Raw genomic sequence first — 21,516 nt, 5'->3', positions numbered from 1 at the left:
GTTATCCTTAATCTTTTCCTTACCTCCCATGTATAGTCTTTAAACAAGTCATGTCAAATCTCCTCCATATGTCCTGGATTCTGTCTACTTTCTTCCATCAGCATTGCTGGTCTGTGTTATCCACATTAGTATCATCTCTCTTAGACAACTATAATTACCTTCTAACTGGTCTCCTTGCATTTACTTTTGTTTCTATTTAATTGATTATTTAAAATAAAGTCTATTTTTAAAAATTTTAATTTTAAAAGACAGAGCTCATCAAATTATTACTCTCAAACTTGGAGTGGCTTTCTGTTGCTCTTATATTAATGTCTAAACACTTTAATGTGATCTGCAGGGTCCTCAATAATCTGACTTCTCTCTCTTAAGGTTTGTCTTTCTGTTGTTGTTGCTCTAGCCACAGTGGCTATCTTTTAGTTAGCTACACTTTAGTTTACATGCACTGAGCTCCTTCTTGTCTCAGGGCTGTATATAAGCTAACACATTTGCTTGAAATGTCCTTTATACCTCTTTTTACTCTGCCTACTTTTATTTATTCTTTATTTTTTAGGTTCCAACATAAATTTCACTTTCTGAGTGAAGTGTTATCTGATACTTCCAGACTACTTTAAATTACTTTCACAGCTTCCTGTATTCTTCTTTCTTAAGATTTACCGTAATTATGGGTTTTTTTTGACACTGTTTCTCAACTCTGTCACCCACTAAACTGCAGACTCTGTGAGAGCAATGATTGTATCTCTGATGTACCTTAACTTCCAGGGGTCTGGCTCCCAGTAAAAGTATACGATGAATATTTTTTGAAAAGAGTGAATGACTGTATATCTTTCAACAAAATGGAATAGTCACGAATAGTAAAACTAATTTGTTTTTTGTAGCATTTCATTTAGATAGAAGAAATTCACCGCCAAATAGCTTGACACCATGTCTAAAGATTCGAAATATGTTTGACCCAGTTATGTAAGTATTGATATGAGGTATATGTAATTTTTACTTGGAATATTTGGAATATTCTTATAATGCTATGTCTGTAATTGAACAATCTCTTACTTTTGAATCTCTGCAGAAATGTTGTTTTCCTTTTCTTCCTCTTTTGTTAAATTTCAGGCAAACGTTTGGCCAAAAGCCTAGATGTATAATAATTTGTTAAATTTCTACAAATCTTTGTAGGTACTGTGAATCCCCATAGCAGATACATGCTGGAGTCAAATTAATGATACACATGGTGATAAACAGTACCCTTTATTAAGTGTATAAGAAGTCTCTTCTGCCAACATTCTTTGCCTCAGTAGGCAATATAGATAAATACCAGCTATTTTTTAACTGCCACTCTCTAATTGTAAAAAATTCTCTATAAAGATGTACACACTTTCCTTCTGTAAGTCCTATTTGTCCATGCAATATTTGAGAAACTTTTCTGTTCACTTAATATTTGAGAAACTCTTCTTTCTATATAATTACAGCAGCACATGAATCCAGAGATTAGCACTGGCAACAGTTATTGCCTTAGAATCTCTGATATTTCATATATAAGATGTAATAATTTTTGGAATTTGCTTTCTAGAGGTGACTGCTATTTGTCCAATGATATGACAGGTCAGATTCTGTTTTGTAAAAAAAATCCTGATAGGGGAAACTGTATTACATATAAAAATACCCGTAAGTCTCATTTAATAACTCATTTATTTCAAGAAATAGTTGATACGAGATGTCAAGTAAGTGACAACAAAATTGGAAATGTGGAGAAGCACTGTTAGTAACAGCCCTCACCATTTTGCATAGATAGAAGCATTTAGCAGTGCGGTGATCCCTCTATTGGGGAGCTTACATCATACCTTAGGGATTAGGAAATCAGTGCCAGTCCAGTATTTTGTTACCTAAGGTGAAGATTTGTGATTAAAAGTGTAGCTGCTTTCCCTTCGGCCCACCATCTCTATCTCACAAGTAAGACAGATACGCACTGCTACAGCCGGAGATCTTAAAGCTCTCATAATAGTAAGGTGACTCTCTGTGCAAAATGTTTGTCCTGTGTCATTCTTCCATTATTTTGAAAAGGAAAAGCTCAGAATACACTATTTACTAGGAATTTTTCTAAAGTTTAGGAATTTGAAAATATCATTTTAAAAAAGTAATACTCAGGGCGCCTGGGTGTCTGTCGGTTCAGCGTCTGCCTTGGGCTCAGGTCATGATCCCAGGGTCCTGGAATCCAGCCCCTCATTGGGCGCCCTGCTCAGTGGGGAGTCTCTCTTTCCCCCTCCCTCTGCTCGTGCTCTTTCTCTATCTCTCACTCTCTCTCAAATAAATTTTAAAAATCTTAAAAAAAAATAACACTCAACTTTTTTAAAAAAAAGATCTTATTTGACAAAAAGGGGGGGTGTGCGTGCATGTGCTCACGCACACATGCAGGGGAGAGGCAGAAGGAGAAGGAGAAGCAGGCTGCCTGCTGAGCAGGGACCCCCCCCCCCCCCAGCCATGTGGGGCTTCATCCCAGGACCCTGGAATCATGACCTGAGCTGAAGACAGACGCTTAACTGAGCCACACAGGTGTCCCAACAATACTCAACTTTTATGAGTTCACTACAACTCATTAAAGTGTTAACACTTGCTAGGAAGAAAAAAAAGGACAATAGGTACATAAGATTTCAGATGTAAAAATGACAACCCATTTGTTCTGCTGCCGGTGGCTGATCCTTTGCTGCCTCAGCTCTGTGCCTTCTTACACTGGAAAGTGAAAGAAGGTCTGGGACTGCGAATACTAATATTTTTTAAATCTGTCTACTGCTAGTAACAAACATTTACATAACCGCTAGTTTTAACAACATGTGATTTTGAAACTATCCCCATTCTGGTAGGATTATATATAAGAGACAAGGAAGACTTTTTATTGAGTAGGAGTATGGTTGTTGATTTTTGTTTTCATTAATTTTTAGGGAAATAGGGGATCAGTGGCATTTGGCAATTCAAGAAGCAATTTTAGAAAAATGCAGTGATAATGATGGCATTGTTCACATTGCAGTAGATAAAAATTCACGTGAGGTAAAGTAACTTTTACTATTGAATTCTACGTTTTGGATTTGTTGCTATTAAACTAAAACTGTTTTTCTTTCTTTCTTTCTTTTTTTTTTTTAATATCACAGGGTTGTGTATATGTTAAATGTCTGTCTCCAGAATATGCTGGAAAAGCTTTTAAGGCATTGCATGGCTCTTGGTTTGATGGTAAGAAGTTTATATTTTGAAAAGATAAATTATGGTTTACTGTTAAACTATACTAGATTTTAAAGTAAAGAATTTTAGGTCAGCATTTTTAGTGTAATTATTTAAGATTACTTTATTTGCATATTATGTTCATATGTCTTTTACCACAGTTTGTTTTCTATAAATATTAAGCACATTTTTACAGATCTAAAATATTATTTTTATCTTACAACAGGGAAATTGGTTACAGTAAAATATTTACGACTAGATAGATATCACCATCGCTTTCCCCAAGCTCTTACTTGCAATACTCCCTTGAAGCCATCAAATAAACATATGAACTCTATGTCTCATCTTCGTCTTCGGACTGGCCTAGCCAATTCTCAAGGAGGTTCCTGAAAAGACTTTCTTCCACTCCTAGGACTGGTATTTACAATAGGAAAATTCCTGTTTGGCTTCCTGTCTTCCTTTTAAATGCTTTTCGTATGTAATATTTTTTACTGAATACAGCTCTGTTTGAATGTTCCAGAAATCTTAAGGTTCCAAAGGGACTTAGCAGTGAGGCAGCAATGCTGAGTAGGCAGAACAATTGTTTCATTCAGTTTTTGGAGTTCAGTTAAGCCGATGCATTTAAAGTTTTGCATGAGGAACATTGACTTTATTAAGCATTTTCAGATGTGGTGATTGTGTTTTTGCACCACAAAGTGTTTGGATAACCACACAAAAGCATGGTGAAGAGGCTTCTTGTATTTCCATAATTCCCTGTGAACTAATGTTGTGAATTTTTGTATACAGTCACCTGCATAGTTCCTTACCAGGCTAATGTGGTAAAACTGTTAATTTCCCAATTTAACCTTAGGTTTCTATTGCTTGTAAGAGATTCATTTGTTACAGCTGGAATACAGGAAAACTAATTTGGGTTTAGTGGTTACATGCAAGTGTAGGTGGATGTACATGTACTTAAACTGGCTTTTGTATATATGTATAAATGCTGGTGGTGGCGAAAGTAGTCTTGTTTTGTGAGGATGTCTGCATTAAAGCAGTAAAATAAGCTTCCTATTTTATTCATAATCTAATGTGTATATATGTATGTGTATATATGTGTGTATGTGTATATATATGTATGTGTATATGTGTATATATATACACACACATATATACATATGGCTGTACTATCACATAGATCAAACAGCCAAACACCTGGAAGTATTAGATACAAGTTTAAAATATCTTTTATAAGTTTTATATAAAAATGTCTGAGTATGATTTTGTGTGAAAGTTCCGATATCAGTTGTAATGGATTCAAATTTATGTGAGCAATAAAGATGCAATTGGCAGATATTGGAAAAGTATTTTGTGAAAAGCTGTATTTATTATAAATACTAGGACTATGACATAGTACTATTGGGATTAAGTCATTTTCCCAATCTATTTATAATTTAATGAAATGTCAGCTCCCCTGTCATATGTCAAGTTTAAAGCAGGGCATATTGTTGCAGCAAAATGTGTATTTGAAAAATTATATTTGAAATTTTGGGTCATGAAAGCTTGCAATATAGTAAATGCACGAGTGACTGTTGCTTTGTGCCTCGGTATTTACTTTGTTTCAGTAAAGTTGCTTTATTACTGTTTATGATTTCAGATTAAAATAGTTGCTGAGCAGAGTTTACTTGTAATGTAACACTTGGCTTTTTTTTTTTTGATAACCTGTTGATATATCGTTGTCAGTCCAAATGAATATGTGAAACAGCTGGAATTGTACCAATTTTGATTTTGTTTAAAGCTCAGTTTCCTTTCTGTTTTTTAATTGTATATGTGTTGGGTTTGCAGCATGAACTTGCACAGATAATGCACGTTTTCTGGTTAAGTAAACATGATGCACACTGTTCTGTAACAGAAAACCCTATTGTGCCTTACCTATGTGCTTTTGTGGGCACCATGTTTATGAAGAATAAAAAATGATTTGTTATCTGAAGAGAATAAATTTTAAATTCTCAGTTTATGTCTCAGATGCTAAAGTGTGAAAATATAAATATATATATAATATATAAAATAACCAATCCTTCTGTATTTTATGTGCATCATAGTGATTTATCTGAGCTTAGTGACCCCCATCTTGTGACCTGTTGCAAGAGTGAATGTAAAAAATAGTTGTGGCATTTTAAAAGGTCGCCTTTTGATGCAGATGCATCTTTTTTTTTTTTTTTTTTGCTTCTAAAACATATTTCATGTAAACATTGTACATTTATTATTGTAATATATACTATTATGCAGCTTATTTTATCTGAAACTGTTAAGCCGACCAAGATCCCTCCCTGCAAGACAGATGGGAATGTGTATAATAACTAGATATTTGAGAAGTTCTGAAGTTTGATGTAATCTGTTACTTGTCCTGTTAAAAAAAAAAAAAAGGAAAAATTCTAATTAAAAATTTATTAGGTTTTTTTTTAATGTGTCTTGGCTTTTAAAAAACTTTTTAAGTGCCCTGTGTCTTTATTTTTTTTAACCACTGAAAATGGGTGCCTTTATTTTAAATCTTCTTGGGGATCTGTAAATATATATATGCTCATAAAGATGGATGAAGACCCTAAAGTTAATTTTAACCATCCATTCCTCAGCATCTTACTTTTCTTTAAGAAAATGTCTTTTTCTGACTCTCAAGTGTTTGGATCAAAGTGGGGCAAAACTATAAATCAGCTGTATCACTAAAGCAGCACTGTTTAGACATTTTTTCATAGCAAGACTTTCTCAAAAAAGGAAGCCATTCATTTACACATTCTGCTCAAACCTCTTATCTCATTATAAACCAACAGTTTATGGGCTAGCTACTTTGAATAGCATTAGTTTTTGATGGTTTAATCAAGTAAAAGGACTTGATTAGTCAGTTAGTTGGTAGGCTCTCATTGATAGTTAATAAAGGTCAGGCATTGTTACCTGTTAGGGATGCAAAGATGAAAAAGACATGGCCAGAACCTCAAGGTGGTACCAGTCTAGAGAAAGAACATAAAACAGATAAGTTAAAAGATAGTGTGGAAAATATAGTGAGAGAAAAAAGCAGAAGAAATTCTAGGAGTACAGGGAGGTGCCTTACGCCTCTTAATAGAGGCAGAAGACATAAGGCAGATGTGATAACAGTTGAGCCATATTTTAATTCAGTTTAACATTTATTAAACACACCTTAATTAGTATAGATACAATGATAAGTCTCCTCTCCCCTGAGCTGTTAGGGGAGATTTTATTCTTGTGATGAGCTCATAAAAATAGATGTGTGGAACCTGAGTTTTTATAAAATCCATTTTCATATTCATTGGTCTGTAGATTCCTGAATACCTTGTGAATATTGAAGCCTGATATTCGACTTCATTACATTTTCCTTGTATGGTATTGACTGTTTGGATGACAAGCTGTGAGTTCTGAGTGAACAATGATTTATTGTATCATATACCCAGAATATTTCCTTTAATCAGATTGACCTGACAGTTCTCACTGCTCCTAGTAATGTCACATTACTATAGGTCACCTACATGGCTTCTTCGCCCTTTTTTCGTAGACTTATCTCGGCAAGTCCCTTCTTCCAGATGACTCAACAGAGGATGCTAAATCAAGCAGAATTTGGGCAGCCACTCTTTTGGAAAGGATGCTGAGGAACAGGTACTTAAGAACTGAAAATAATTAGAAACCAAAAGTTGTGGTTTAAAGAAACTGAATGTCCAGGATGCTCATTCTCTTGGTTGGGTAGGCATGAGTACCTGCTGCCTCTAAGCCTCATTAGAGAAACTTTATGACCAGAAATATATCCGAATGGTAGATTTTTGTGCCTGAGAACCTCTGCTAGGGGCAGCAGGATAGAGTCATTTTGTCGATTCTTAGATTTTAAAACCAATAGAACCTTTGTACTTAGATTAACTTTTTCTTTCATGGGTGGACATTGGAGGCTGGCACATGCTCCTGAAATTGAAAAGAAGGTTATCTAGGCATAGAGAGCACATGAAAAAAGACTGATGAGATACAACCTATTGCATGTATAGAGTACTAGCAGTGACTTATATTGAATTATTGAATATAAAAATGGGCAGTGATGGTGGAAGGCTTTGTAGGTCACATGAAGTTTGGATGTTGGTTGTTAAAGGGAGTTCAGGTGAGGATTTGTTGTGATGAAAAATGGATATTGGGAGATAAACTGATGTCCAGTTTCCTAGTGTGGGAATTCTAATAATTGCAACATTTAGATGGAAAAGATGATAATTGAAATTTTGGACGTTTTGAGGTTGGGATGCCTATGCACTACTCAGGTGGATGTTCCTAGCAAGTGATTGGATTTCTAATTCTGTGGTATTTTGAGAAAGATCTGAGCTAGAGATAAATTTGGGCGTTAAAACCAAGAAAGTAAATTAGATGACTGAGAAAATGAACGAGAGAATCCATATTGAGACAGAAATATAGTTCACTGCAAATTCTGCCATACTTAATTGTATGGTTGGGGATGGCGTGAAGTATTAAGGAAAGTTTAAACAAATTAAGAAGATGGAATTTGAAAAGGTCCTTGGTGTGAAGTTGAAGTGGAAATTTTATGATTATCACATTTCTAGCTTGGGCAATTGGTTAGATGGTGGTGACGTTCCCTAAATTATGGGTTACTGGAGGCGGGGGAGATCAAGAGCCCAATCGGAGTGCTAGATAAGATTTCTCGGAATTGTAGCAGTTAATCAAAATAATCCTCTGACTTTTCTAATGTAGAACATTGTTGGAGGAAGGGCAAGACGAAGCCGTTTGAGAATCTCTCCTTTCCAAAAAAACAGAATCGTTAACTTACATAATGTTCTGGCATTATCTATGATTCTCTGATACTGATTAGAAATTTTCCTGGTTTGTAAAAAAATGAAATGTTGAGTAGGTCAAGAAACCTGTGATTGTCAAAAGAAAGAACAAACACAAAGGTTGACTTTTAAACAGAACTGTTCGTGAGCGGCTTGCCGTCTACCCATGACTAGAAACTTGCTTGAAACTATGTATTTATTATACAGCCTTTGTAAACTAGTCAGGTCCTCCAGGCCTGGAACCATTTCTTGGCGACTTCATTTCTGCTTTGATCTGTTGAATTAACTTAAAATTTTAACTTTTAGTGGGCAGTGTTATTTTTGTATTTTCCAAATGCTGCAATACTCCTTTTACCAAAAACAAAATACAAAAACCAAAACAACCAAAAAAACCCCCTACTAATGAGATTTTAGTGGTTTTTTTATTTCCTACTGAATAATAGCCAAGTTTAAGTTGGTATCCAAGGCCCCTTTTATCTAGACCAGTGCTTGTCCAATAGAAATATAATGTCATGTGTAATTTAAAATTTTATGATGGCCACATTAAAAAAAAGTAAAGAACAGGTAAAGTTAACTTTAATACATTTTATTTAACCTTATATTTTCAGGATATTACCTCAGCATGTAATTAAAAATTTTATTAATGAGTTATTTTATATGCTTTAAAATCTAGAATATATATTACACTTACAGCTGGGGTAGCCCTGTGTTGTATGCCTTACAGTGCTAAAACTTACACAGTTGGTCACCTTATTAACAGCCCATCTCAATTCAGATGCTACATTTTCACTGAAAATACTTGGATCTATATTTAGATTTTATAACCTCTACTGTTGGAAAAAGTAGATTCACATATCCGAGTTCTTCAAAACATATTGAAGTTTTCCTATAACTGAATCAGGTATCAGTTTTTAAATTTACATTAATTCACATTAAAACTTTAATTCTTCAGTCATAGTAGCTGTATCTTAAATGCTCAGTATCCATGTATAGCCAGCGTCAACCACAGTGACAGTGCAGGTCTAGAGCAACGTGTGCCTTTCCAGCCGAATCCCACTGGTCTGCCGCTGGTCTCCAGCTGAACTGCACTGCTTGACTTTCGCGGACATACCTAACTCTTGCTTGATTCCACCTTTACCGGCACTGTTCATATTGTTCCATGAAATATCCTTCATTCCTGTTTCTATATACCCAAATCTTGCCCATCCTCTAAACTGTTATTCATGTGTCGCTTTCAGGAAGTGTTGTTGATGATTTCTGGCTGAAAGTAATTTCTTCTATGTGCATTTCTGAAATACATGATTTGCACTTCTCTCACTGTTTTAGTACTTCATGTCTTGTATTATAGTGTTTTCGGTCTGTTCTAATTTGGCTTCTGTACTCATCATGCCTCTGAAATTGTTCTTCTGGAGCACCAAAAACCTTCCTTGTGCCAAATTCAAGAGTCATTTCCATATCTTCATCTTTCTTGAACTCTTAGCATCATTGGACATTGGTGATCATTGCCTCTTTTTTTACTTACACTTTTTTTTTTCGTTGTTATAAAATAACTCACACATAAAAGAATATATTGAATATTTTACTTACATTTTGAAGTACACCATCATCTTAAGATACAGAATATTGACTTTGAAGCACTTCTTTGCCTTTGCCTGTTGCTTTGCTCTCCTTCCCAACTCCCAGATAACCATTATTCTGAATTGTGTGTTAATAGTTCTTTGTTTTTCATTACAGTTTTACCATATGTGTCTCTAGATATTATATTGTTTTTACTGCTTTTGACCTCTCTATGAATAGAATCAAATGTATATACTTCACTGACTGTTTTTGTTCAATATTGTTATTGAGATTCATCTGTAGAGATGCAAGTAGCTCTCACTCATTGTCATGACTATATAGTATTCTTTATAAAACACACCACAATTTTATCTATTCAAATATCTATGGACATTGAGATTATTCTCAGTTTGTTACTATTATAAGTAAGGTGGTTATGAATACTCATTCTTGAATATGTTTCCTGCTGTACATATTCAAGTTTCTCTAGGTCAGTGATACTCAAAACGTGTGGTTCTCTAGTCAGCAACATCAGTATCAAATGGTAACTTGTTACTCCAAGCAAATTATTGGACCCCACCTGGACTTACTGATCCAGGAACTTTGGAGTTGGGGCCTCCTAATCTGTTTTCACAAACCTTCCAGGGGATCCTGATGCACAGTCAAGTTTGAGAACCATGGGTATAAAGGTACCCTTTGTAATATTAATTTGCATCTCTTGATTACAATTTTTGGCTTTCATATTCTTGAAATACTTTTCTTCCTTCTTTTTTTTCTGTGACATTTGAGAAATTCTGACAAGGAAATGGTGCCTGGGCCTAAGGTAGTAGACGCTGAAAAATACACAGAGAAAGCCTGTCGCGTATATTCCACGGCTAAATTCTCAAGGCTTTGGCAAATCCATAACCTGACACTATTTTCTTTGATGATCAATTAGCCTGCTTAAGGACATTCTGCTCAGCCTTTTTGCTAGCTGCCATCTATTCAATTTACCAACAAGCTATGTAAACAAGATTTAACTGTTGCTAGATTGTACTTTGCTTCCTCCATTTTCTCACCTCTTTCCTATGGTGGTGGTAGTTTTCTTTTCTTTTCTTTTTTTTTTTTTTTAAGATTTTGCTTATTTGTTTGGCAGAGCATAAGCAGGGGGAATGGCGGACTGGAGAGGGAGAAGCAGACTCCCCGCTGAGCAGGGAGCTGGACACGGGACTTGATCCCAGGACCCTGAGACATTGACCTGAGCCGAAGGCAGATGCTTAACCAACTGAGCTACCCAGGCACCCCTGGTTTTTTTGGGGTTTTTTTTTTTTTTTTTTTTTTTTGGTCTTTTTTCTTTGATAGGTTTTTCACTGTCTACCTCATGTGACTAAATTTCCATGCAAGTAACTAAATATCTGTGAGTTACTCTTTTACACACCACAATCCCATTTTCCCTCCTGCATGACTTGTTACTCCTGTTCAGTTTCTTCTGCCAGGTCTTCCTCCTTTGCTCACTCTTAATATTGGAGTGCCCTCGGCCTTAGTCTGAGCTCCTCTGCTATCCTCTGTCTAGATGTTTTCTCTGGGTGATCTTACCCAGCCTAATGAATGACTCGCAAATGTCTGTCTCCAGCTTGGCTTCTCCAGCTTGGCTCCTCCCGTAGGTCCAGACGTGTATCTTCAGTTTGCTGAAAAAATCTCCATTTGGATGACTAAAGGTTTGTCAAATTTTGTATACTAAAACGAAGCTCCAGTTTTCATGCTTCTTTGCCTCCAAACCCATTCTTCCTCTAGTCTTGTCTTTTCTCGGTAATTTACACCACGTATGCCAGTTGCTGATGCCAAAAATCTAGAAGTTACTTTCTCTCTTTTCAATTCCTACGTTCAGTTAGTTAATAAGTCCTTTCAGCTCTTCCCTATCTATCTATCTCGATCTATCTATCTATATCTATCTATCTATCTATCTATCTATCTATCTGTCTATCTATCATCTGATATCCGACCTATCCATTCTGTTGACACCATCATTATATCTTCCCTGGATTGCTGCAAAAGCCTAAGCTGGTCTCCCTTGTTCCCTGCCCAGCTGTAATACATTTTCCCTGTAGGAATCAAAGTTGTCTTCGAAAACATGTATCAGAACATGTCCGTCCCTAAAATATAATCCTCCAGTGGGTCCTACTGCATTTAGAGGAAAGTCCAGGTTTCTTGTTAGAGCCTTCAAGGCCCTATATCAACTGACCTATGCTCATTTCTTCAAATATTTCTCCTATCATGCTTCTTCCACTCTGGTTTACTTTCTGTTCCCTGATACATTTTCCACCTTAGGGCCTTCAAACTCTTCTTACTGGAATGCTGTTTCCTTGGGCCTAGCTCTTCCCATGGGATGACATCCAACTTACCTATTTTTTCTTTTGTTGCTCGTGTTTTGGTGCCTAAGAAAGGATTGCCTAACCCAAGGTGATTTGCTTGTATGTTTTATTCTAAGAATTATATTATTTTTGCTGTTACATTTAGATTGTGGTCTATTTTGAGTGAATTTCTATATATTACAGGAGATAGGGATCCAGCTTTATTGTGTTATACATGAATATCCATTTGTGATGTCCCAACACCGTATTGAGAAGACTGTTCTTTTACTCATTGAATTATCTTGCCACCCTTGCTGAAAATCAGTTGACAGTAAAAGTGAGGGCTTATTTCTGGACTCTAAGCTCTATTGCATTTATTTATTTGTCTGTCCTTATGCCAGTACCACACTGTCTTGATTACTATAGCTTTGTAGCAAGTTTTGAAATAAAAACTTTTTTTTTCTTTTTCAGGACTGGTAGCTATTCTGGATCCCTTGAATTTCCTATGAATTTTAGGATCAGCTTCAGTTATTGCAAAGAAGCTAGCTGGAATTTTGATGGGATTATGTTGAATCTGTATATTAATGTACAGCACTGGGAGTACTGCCATCTTAACAATATTAAGTGTTCCAATACATGAAAATGGGATGTCTTTCCATTTACTTGTCTTGATTTTTTCCCACAATGTTTTATAGTTTTCAGAATATAAGATTTGTACTTTTTTAAAATTTACTACTAGGTATTTTTTCTTAATGCTATTATATATGAAACTTTAAAAAATTTTCCCTTTTAGATTGTCCATTCCAAATGCATAATATATAATTGGTTTTTGTATATTGATCTTGGGTCCTGCCACCTTGTTGAACTTGTTTGTTAGTTCTAACAGATTTTAGTGAATTCCTTAGAATTTCCTATTTTTAAGATCATGTCATCTGCATATATAGTTGTATTTATTCCTAGTGTTCCCGCCTTTTTTACCTTAGATGCCCCCCCTTTTCCCCAGTTGCCCTATGGTGAATAGAAGTGGCAAGAGCAGATATCCTTGTCTTGTTCCTGATCTTAAAGGAAGAGCATTTAGTCTTTCACCATTAAGTATGATGTTAGCTGTGGGTATGTTGTTTTCATTTATAGTAATCTCAAAATATTTTTTTGGAGAGCCTGGGTGGCTCAGTCAGCTAAGCGTCTAATGCTAACCCATCCCCCCACCTGCCAGCCCTCTGCTAACCATCAGTTTGTTCTCTATAGTTAAGAGTCTGTTTCTTGCCCCCCCCCCCCACCTTTGTTTTGTTTCTTAATTCCACAATGGAGTGAAATCATATGGAATTTGCCTTTCTCTGACTGACTTATTTCACTTAGCATTATACTCTCTGGCTCCATCCATGTCATTGCAAATGGAAAGATTTCATTATATTTTAAATGTTTGGTAGAATTCACCATTGATGTCATCAGGCCTGGACCTCATAGGTCAGTTTTTGGTTACTAAATCAATGTTTTCACTTGTTATAGGTCTATTCAAATTTTCCCTTTCTTCTGAGGTCAGTTTTAGTAGTTTGTGTCCTTCTAGGAATTTTTACATTTCATTTATTACTTAATTTCTTGGTGTATATATAGTTGTTCATAGCATTCCCTTAAAATCATCTTCATTTCTGTAATGTTAATGGTGATGCCTGTTTTTTACTAATTTTACTCATTTGAGTCTTCTCTCCTTTTTTCTTGGTCAGTCTAGCTACAAATTTGCCAGTTTTGTTGATATTTTCAAAAAATCAACTTTTGATTTTGTTGATATTGTCTATTATTTTTCTGTTCTCCATGTCATTAATTTCTACCCTAGTCTATCATTTCCTTCCTTCTGCTTGTTTTGGATTTATTTTGCTCTTCTTTTTCCAGTGTAGTTTAGGTGGAAGTTTAGGTTATTGATTTGAGATCTTTTTTTTAGTATGGGCATTTACAGCTATAAATTTTCTCCTAAGCACTGCTTTAGCTGCATCCCATAAGTTTTGGTATATTGGGCCTTCATTTTCATTCATCTCAAAGTATTCTAATTTCCTTTTGGTTTCTTTTCTGACCCTTGGTTATTTAGACGTTGGTTGTTTTACTTCCATGTATTATTTCTTTTGGTTACGGATTTCTAATTTCATTCCATGTGATTGGATAACATATTTTGTTTTATTTCAATCCTCTTGAACTTTTTTTTTTTTTTAAGATTTATTTATTTTAGAGAGAGAATGTGTGAGTGCAAGCAGGGGGAGGAGCAGAGGGAGAGAATCCTTAAGCAGGTTCCGCACTGGGTGTGGAGCCCAATGTGGGGCTTAATCCCAAGACCCTGAGATCATGACCTGAGCCAAAATCAAGAGTTGGATGTTTAACTGACTGAGCCACCCAGGTGCCACCCCCTCCCCCCCCCCCCGCAAAGTTTTTGAAGCTTATTTTATGGCCTAGTATTTGGTCTATCCTGAAGAATAGGATATACCATGTGAACTTGAGAGGAATATATATTCTGCTGCTAAAAACTAGGTCACCAGGCATCAACAGATACTCTTGGGGCCATGGCTGCCTCATACTTGATCCCATCTTGGATTTTCTGCTTTTGTTTTCTTTTTGGCCTCTAAGGATTTCCCTTACATTAATTTACTTAAAAAGATGTTTTTCATGTTTAATCCAATATAAAAGATGTTTTATAATGGGAGGTTTATTCCGAATGTCTTGTTCTGTTCTGTTGCTAGAAATAAATTCTCACCTTATTCCTTCCTTATTGCCCCCGTCTTTGAAAATTACTTGTTTTCTTTAAGAAAAAGTAATCTGGCTCTTTTGATTGGTACCTTGGTTCAATAGAGATATTATTTTTTAGACGGTGATTTGATAGATAGGTACACTGATATCACCTGTGAATAAATTCAGCAAGAAATATGTAAGACTTACGTGAGGAAACTTTCCTAAAAGATCAAGGAAAACAAATAAATGGAGGTATATGTCATTTTTCTTAATAGAAAGACTAAATATAGCAGACTACCTAATTCTTCCTAAATTGATAAAGAGTTTTAATGAATTCCAATAAAGATTTCAATAGATTTAAATTAATTTCTAGGGATTTTACATGAATTTCTATGATATCAGCTGGATGGATGAACAAGAAAGAGTAAGTTTTTAAAATTAAAATATGATTGAAAAGGAGAGACTAACCCTATCAGATATTAAAGCAAATTAAATCTGTGTTAACACTGTTACACAAATATATAAGCAGACAATAAATACCTTGAAACAGATAATTATTGAGTATAACCAATACCAGAGGGTCACTTAAATTAGATCCGCTTGAATTAGGGACCAAATTTTCATAATAAATAGTTTTACTAGAACTTTGACTTGAAATTTTTTGTTAAAATTATAAAAATAAACTTATTTTCTATGTAATGAAGTTAAATATTTTAACTCTTAGAAATAATTTTTTGGCATTTTTTGACAAAATTACTTGAAACCTGAAATGATAATTTTCACTTCATGTTTGATTTCTACTCCTTAATTGAATCATTTTACAAAAATATCGTAGACTTCATTTTTGTAAGGGTTTCTCTCTAATCAGGTCATTTTTAAATACACTTCTTGTGTCGTTGCTCTTTTGGTCTTAACTTCTGCCCTTTAATTGCTAACTGGACTGACACATTCTGTAGCTATGTTCATGATTTGGATAGTTCTCCATCATGTTTATCAACCTCATGAAATCCTACGTATTTTGTGAGATTTGCTAGTTCACTTTGTAATGGATTTTCATGGCACTGGCACTGTATTTTAAAATGACAGTCTGCAAGACACTGGCAAATACAGGCGTGAACATAGATGATACTGTGAAGCAGAGAAAGATATTAGAGGAGGCCTAGACTTTTTCTAAGAGTATTTTATATTATGATTCAACACCAATAACAGATTACATGGTCAATAAGTACTTGAATTATAAGGGCACTTTGGTATATAAGAAGTCAGTGTATGATAAAGGTGGCTTTATTTATTTATTTTTTTTGTTTTTTTTTTTTTTTTGAGGTGACTTTAAATATGAGCAGGGAAAGTGGATCATTCTCTAAAAGTTAAAAAAAAATTAAGAGAAAATGTTAAAGCCATAATGTAACTAATGCCAGGGCCTTTGGCTCCTGCAACTATGTCTCCTTTGAAGAGGTACAGACCTTGGCTTGTAGTAACTTAGAAGATTTTAATGACCAGATATTTCCACATTGTGGGAGTCACTCAGTTTCCTTAGACTAACTTGGCTGAGAGAGGATATCTTTCACAAAGATTTCATATGTCCCGATAACACAACAAGCGTTGAGTTGTCTTCTTGAAGTTCAGTATCTGCTCCTTACCTTGCCAAGGTCCAGGACAAAAGGGCAGGAGGATGGTTTCCTGATGCTTGTTTTGTTCAGTCATAGTTGGGCTTCTCTACATCATTACTGGGCATCTGTTTTCTAGAACCCTAGCAACATATCAGTGGAGAAGGGAATTTTACCAGAGGAACGTAAGTAGCAGAGCTGTTCTGAAACAGACCTTCTCAAGTGGTATGCCACAAATGGGTTCCAGATGTGCTAATGTGGCCTTACAGCGGTGGAGCTCAAGGCCTCCTTAACTCTGGCAGCTGTTATGGAAGCCTCTTCTGTTTAACCATGCACTGTACAATGATTTTCCTTTTCTTTCTGTGCCATGAATACAAGTTTGGGGAGCACTGTTCTAAGCAATTAGCTGCAAACAATGGGAACGTGAATAATATTATGCAAAGAGTCATTTGATTTAGGGAAGAAAATAGCAGATTGTAGCAGAGAATGGATGAGGGGGCAGGTTAGACTTTTTCCTGAATCTCTGAATTCACTCCAGTTCTATTTTCACATTAGAGTCTATCATCAGTTTACATTAGTATCGGCCTTTTGCAGTTTTTACCTGTTCCTGGTCATTTACACATACCCAGATAAATTCCAGGAGGAATAAAGAGTTGAGAAATAGTCATAAAATAACCAAAAGAAAAATCAGAGGAAAACATTTGATACAGGGTTTAGCACAGAAACAAAGAAATCGGAAAAAAAAAAAAAAAGCTACATGTGGTTGTATTAAAACAAAAATGATCAGTACCTCTAAAAATTATGAGAACAAATTTACAAACAAGCAAATGGAAAGGTATTAGCAGTAACTGCATATATGATTTGCAATAATATTCTACAAATAAAAATCATTCTAACCTAAAAGACTAACATTCCAATAGAAAATAGCCAAGTGACCTCAGGAGATGATCCACAAATGAAGAGCTGCAAATGACCAATAAATATATGAAACATTCAGCCATAGATGTAAATGCAGAGTAATTAACAATTGAGAAAGTTACAGAAGAAATTTGACTAAAATTATTTTAGTTTAGGGGAAATAGGCCCCTTATATAAATGCTGGTAGTTGTGTAAAGTGATGAGCATTTTTATGGGTCAATTTGGCAATACATTTAAAAAATGTTTTAACCCTCATACCCTTTGACCTTATGTTTTAATTTAGGAGTTTATTCTGAACAAACGATCAAAAGTGACGTGAAGAGATATGAAAATGATATTCATTACAGTTTTATACTATGATAATGAGAAGCAATTCTACAAAAATGAGAATAATGGATTATGGATTATATGATGGAATCATGGTCAATCATTAAAATAAGTTTTTGGAGAATAAGGTATGGAAAATATTGTCTGCTGCTTAAATTGCATGTACATTATTTCAAATATACTATATTGCATCTCAGATACTCTTAATTGGAAGAGGCATCATTTTCTCTGGCACTAAGAGAGAAAACAACAACAAAAATAACACCGAGGATAGGAATTCTGATAAAAGATCCTGGCATAAAGCTAGGTAGAGTCAGGATAAATGAGAACTAGACTTGTCTCTGGAAAGGGACAGCAAAGAAACCAGTTGGTCCTCATTCAGAGTGTGGTTCCAATTCCTACCACCAACCACCGTGATCCAGAAAGCTTCATTCAAAGAGAAAATATAGTGTTCACTGTTGGTAGTTCCCCCAGGTAGAAGCAAACACAAGTCCCCTGGCAGAAATTGGACTTCATGCAGATAGACAACAATTTTTTTTCTTTTGTAACTGTCAGTGATTTTTTAAAGACCCTGTTGATTCTAAAACGAATTTCTATATTAGAATTGTGAGAAATGAAAAATTGTATCTAGAGTGAAAGGAGTATATTATATACATGCAATTGGAAGGAAATACTCTGAAATTTAGCAGTGAAGTCCAATCTGTTGGATTATATATGTATTTTACAAAACTCCATGAACGTTTATTACATATATTTAAATGTTTACCTTAATTAGGATGCCCATAATTATTTTTAGTCCATTTTCTTAATTTGATCTCCTCTGTTAGTATATTTTGAATCATTACCAACCTTTGGCAGTGAAGCTCAGGCATTTTAGACTTTTTATAATTTCAGCACTTTGGAAAAGAGCTATGTTTATTTTGGCTGCAGACCTTTGGGTTGTTACTGTTAGCAGGTATATGAAAAGTCTTCCAAAACACTGGATCCCTGCATTGAAAGAGGAAAAAAAAAAAAAAAAAGGCATGTTTAAGAGCACGGTCTCTGGAGTGAGACCCATCCTCAAATTTCAGCTTTGACACATCCTAGTTGTATGACTTTAGGCAAGTTATTTAAGTAGTCTAATACTCAGTTTCCTCATTTTTAAAAATGATAATTGTATAGTTGAGAGAATGAAATGAAATAATGTAAAATGCCCATCGTATAATATCATTTCTAAATCAAGGTCTGTGGGACCAACTGCTTGAAAATGTGATTTATTTTTAACATCCCTTTGCTCTTCTTCATTGTAGTCACTCTTAAAAATGATCATGCATAAGACAGACTTTGAAAATTTATAATCTCTTCAGTGCTTCCCCTTTTAAATGACATATTCCCTATCCCAGCAAGTAGAAAAAAGGGGTGCACTCCTGATTAGCATAACCTTGATACAGAAAGGGAAGATTTATAGGCCAGTCTCATTGAACAAAGATGCAAAAATCCCCAAACTAAAGTGGCCAGCAAACCAAATCCTGCAACACACAAGTAAGAATTATGCATAATGACCATGTTGGATTTATTCCAGGAATGCAGGACTGGTTTGACATTAGACAATCAATATAATTTGTCACATTAACAGAATAAATGAAATAAATATCATCTCATTTAGATGCAGTAAAACATCTAATCAAATTCAACATCCATATACCTTTTCATAAAGAAGTAATTCTTAGCAAACTAGAAGGGAACTTCTTAAATCTCATAAAAAAGATTTACCAAAAACCTAAAATAATGGTAAATTCTCTGGTATGTCCCTATTGGGTACAGTTTTGAAACCTAAGATTTGACTTCTTCCTTTATTTCTAAAGCATGTTATTGTTGTTCTTCACTATTAACTATTTTTGTTCTTTTGAAACTAATATATTCTCCCATTTTATCTTACTTTGAAATGACATACCTTGTTAGTCTTTCATTTCTCCTAAATTATGCATTTTATTGTTAGTTTTTCCCAGCTATTGTGTCCCAGAATTCTTCCTTTTTATGCTCAGTGCTTCTGCTTTAAAAAGGCAGAAAATCTTAATGTAAATTTATTTTTCTCAGTGTGAACAACATTGAGTTTGAGATCTCAGCTATGACAGTGTTCTAGAGTTATCACTGGAACTACGGTAGTGTCGGTCGTTCGAGTGGTGTCAGCGCCTGACTGGAACGGACCAGTTGTATTTCACCAACGATCGTCTCCAATCAGTGCTTTGTTATTAAAATGTTCCTTCCTGTGACACTAAACATAGAGGCTGGTATAATCTTTTATCTGGTAACAATGAGGCTCTGTTGTATGGTGTACATCCTTGGGAGATACCAGGAGCAGCAGAATTAAGTGAAGAGCAGACAGTGAATGAGGAGGAGAGACTGCTTCTGTGAGCAGTCCTGTGGGCTGAATCTTCTCACATTCGAAGAACTAGCCATGAGCCTTGTATGTACACTCATTCCGTTATTCATCATTGTAAATTAGACATGGTTTCACATTTAAATAAAACCACATTTTCAAAATTACAATGTGTCATATCTCAATAATAGTCTAATTATATACAAAATTATCATTTTCATTGTCCATTGTGCTTTAATAACATGGAAAAAGTCAAAATCACTTTTCTTGGTTTTCTTCCAGGGCAGTAGTATAACAAAATACTATTTTGTTATAAGACAGAGCCTTATCATATTTGGAGATTGGGGGAATAAATATTGTCCCATGTAATTGAAATGTTTAGAGAAGTATGCTATTTTCATTATGTTCAAAAAATATATGTACTTATAATACAGTATATCCTATTCTAGTATTAGATTGGTACAGAAGATTCCTGTTTACCTGGAGTAATTTTTAAAGATATGTCTTAATGAATTTAATTATTTCAGTTACCTAAGAGTTATAATCTGATTTTAAAATAACCAATTTTCTAAGAATACAATAAAATATTCACAGTGCTAAAACTCTGGGGAGCTTAATTTAATCATCGATGACTCAGGAAGCAAGTCAGAATCTTGCAATGCTTCATTTAATAATGAACCTCACTTAATATAGGGTAAAGTGAAAATTCTAGTTATTTGAATTTCCTATTTAGATTATGAATAAACATATATATTTTATAAAGGTCATCAAAGCTGTGTTATATGTGCACTTGTGTATTTTCCTATAATCCTGTCTACCCCTGTTACGGGCTTTTTAGAAAAGAGAGGTTGGAACTTACTGTCCTCGATTGGAAAGTAGACATGAAAAATTACTCTGATTACTTAAACCTGAATTTCTCAAAGAAGGGTAAGTGGACCACCTCTCTTAGAATCATCTGGGGTACTTGTTAGGAATGCAGATTCCTGAATCCTTCACCAAACCTGCTGAATCATTGTATCTGGAAAAGAGCGCAGGATAGTAACAGGCTCTTCAGGTAATTCTGACAAAAATTTGAGACTCGTTGCCAGATGGCTTCTGGATCTGAGATCTCAACCTAGGGTAGGCAGCACCAAAATAATTCCTCCCGTGGATGTTGCTACAGGAAAAAAGTGACAAAGATTGAAATGGGTGTGCTACTTCCCACAGAGTATGAGAACAGGAAATAATATGTTCTGCCGTCAGACCAAAGGAATTTTAGAGGCAAAGCTGGAAATAGTTCAGAGCTGTTTCATTCATATTTATAACATCATTGCTTACTTAAGCTATAGATTTCTTGATGTGTTTTTCTGTATTGAGGTGAAGTAACATAAAGTTAGCTGAGCATCATTTGATTCATTTGGAAAATGTTTTTATTGTTTTAATGCTTTGCTTTTACTCCAAGCACTCTGTAAATGTCTCTTTGGGGTTCTTTCCACTGAATATTTTGAGTTTTCAGAGCTTTGGTTGTGATAGAATTACATATTTTCATTAATGCAAGCCAATTTTGCTTATAGTTCTAGTTGTAACTGTCTGTTACTACTGGGAGCAGAATATAATGGCTTTTTAGAAGGAACTTTTTCTTTTTTTCATTTTATGCCACTGTGGAAAGATACGTGAATGATAGTTTTATTTGGTCCATTTGTTTTTCCTATGTATAA

At 34.9% G+C, this 21,516-nt stretch overlaps 1 protein-coding gene and 1 long non-coding RNA gene across 9 annotated transcripts in view; one reads left to right on the top strand and one right to left on the bottom strand.

Moving 5' to 3' along the window:
- The window catches only part of LEMD3 (LEM domain containing 3), a 61,325-nt gene extending 56,126 nt beyond the window's left edge, over positions 1–5,199 (top strand). The window contains exons 10-13 of the mRNA XM_026499604.4: positions 876–957; positions 2,928–3,033; positions 3,135–3,213; positions 3,428–5,199. Of these exons, the coding sequence (XP_026355389.1) occupies positions 876–957; positions 2,928–3,033; positions 3,135–3,213; positions 3,428–3,591 (431 nt within the window). The 3' untranslated portion in view covers positions 3,592–5,199. The remainder of the gene's footprint in view (positions 1–875; positions 958–2,927; positions 3,034–3,134; positions 3,214–3,427) is intronic.
- LOC113256322 (uncharacterized) overlaps positions 1–21,516 on the bottom strand; it is a 41,101-nt gene that overhangs the window by 12,324 nt on the left and 7,261 nt on the right. The window contains exons 2-5 of one of the 8 annotated variants that reach the window (XR_003316651.4): positions 18,310–18,447; positions 16,249–16,358; positions 6,127–6,182; positions 3,299–5,584 (exon numbers count right to left, since the gene is read on the bottom strand). This is a non-coding gene — a long non-coding RNA (uncharacterized LOC113256322). Of the gene's footprint in view, positions 1–3,298; positions 6,183–14,917; positions 18,448–21,516 lie in introns of those variants that run through there. The other 7 variants (XR_006409749.3, XR_006409751.3, XR_007189765.2 and 4 more) reach the window with 7 other exon arrangements.

The sequence above is a fragment of the Ursus arctos genome, unplaced genomic scaffold, assembly GCF_023065955.2.
Source record: "Ursus arctos isolate Adak ecotype North America unplaced genomic scaffold, UrsArc2.0 scaffold_21, whole genome shotgun sequence".
In the NCBI taxonomy this organism is placed as follows: domain Eukaryota; kingdom Metazoa; phylum Chordata; class Mammalia; order Carnivora; family Ursidae; genus Ursus; species Ursus arctos.
Note: the sequence above shows the minus strand (reverse complement) of the source record. Positions and strands in the feature narration are given on the sequence as shown.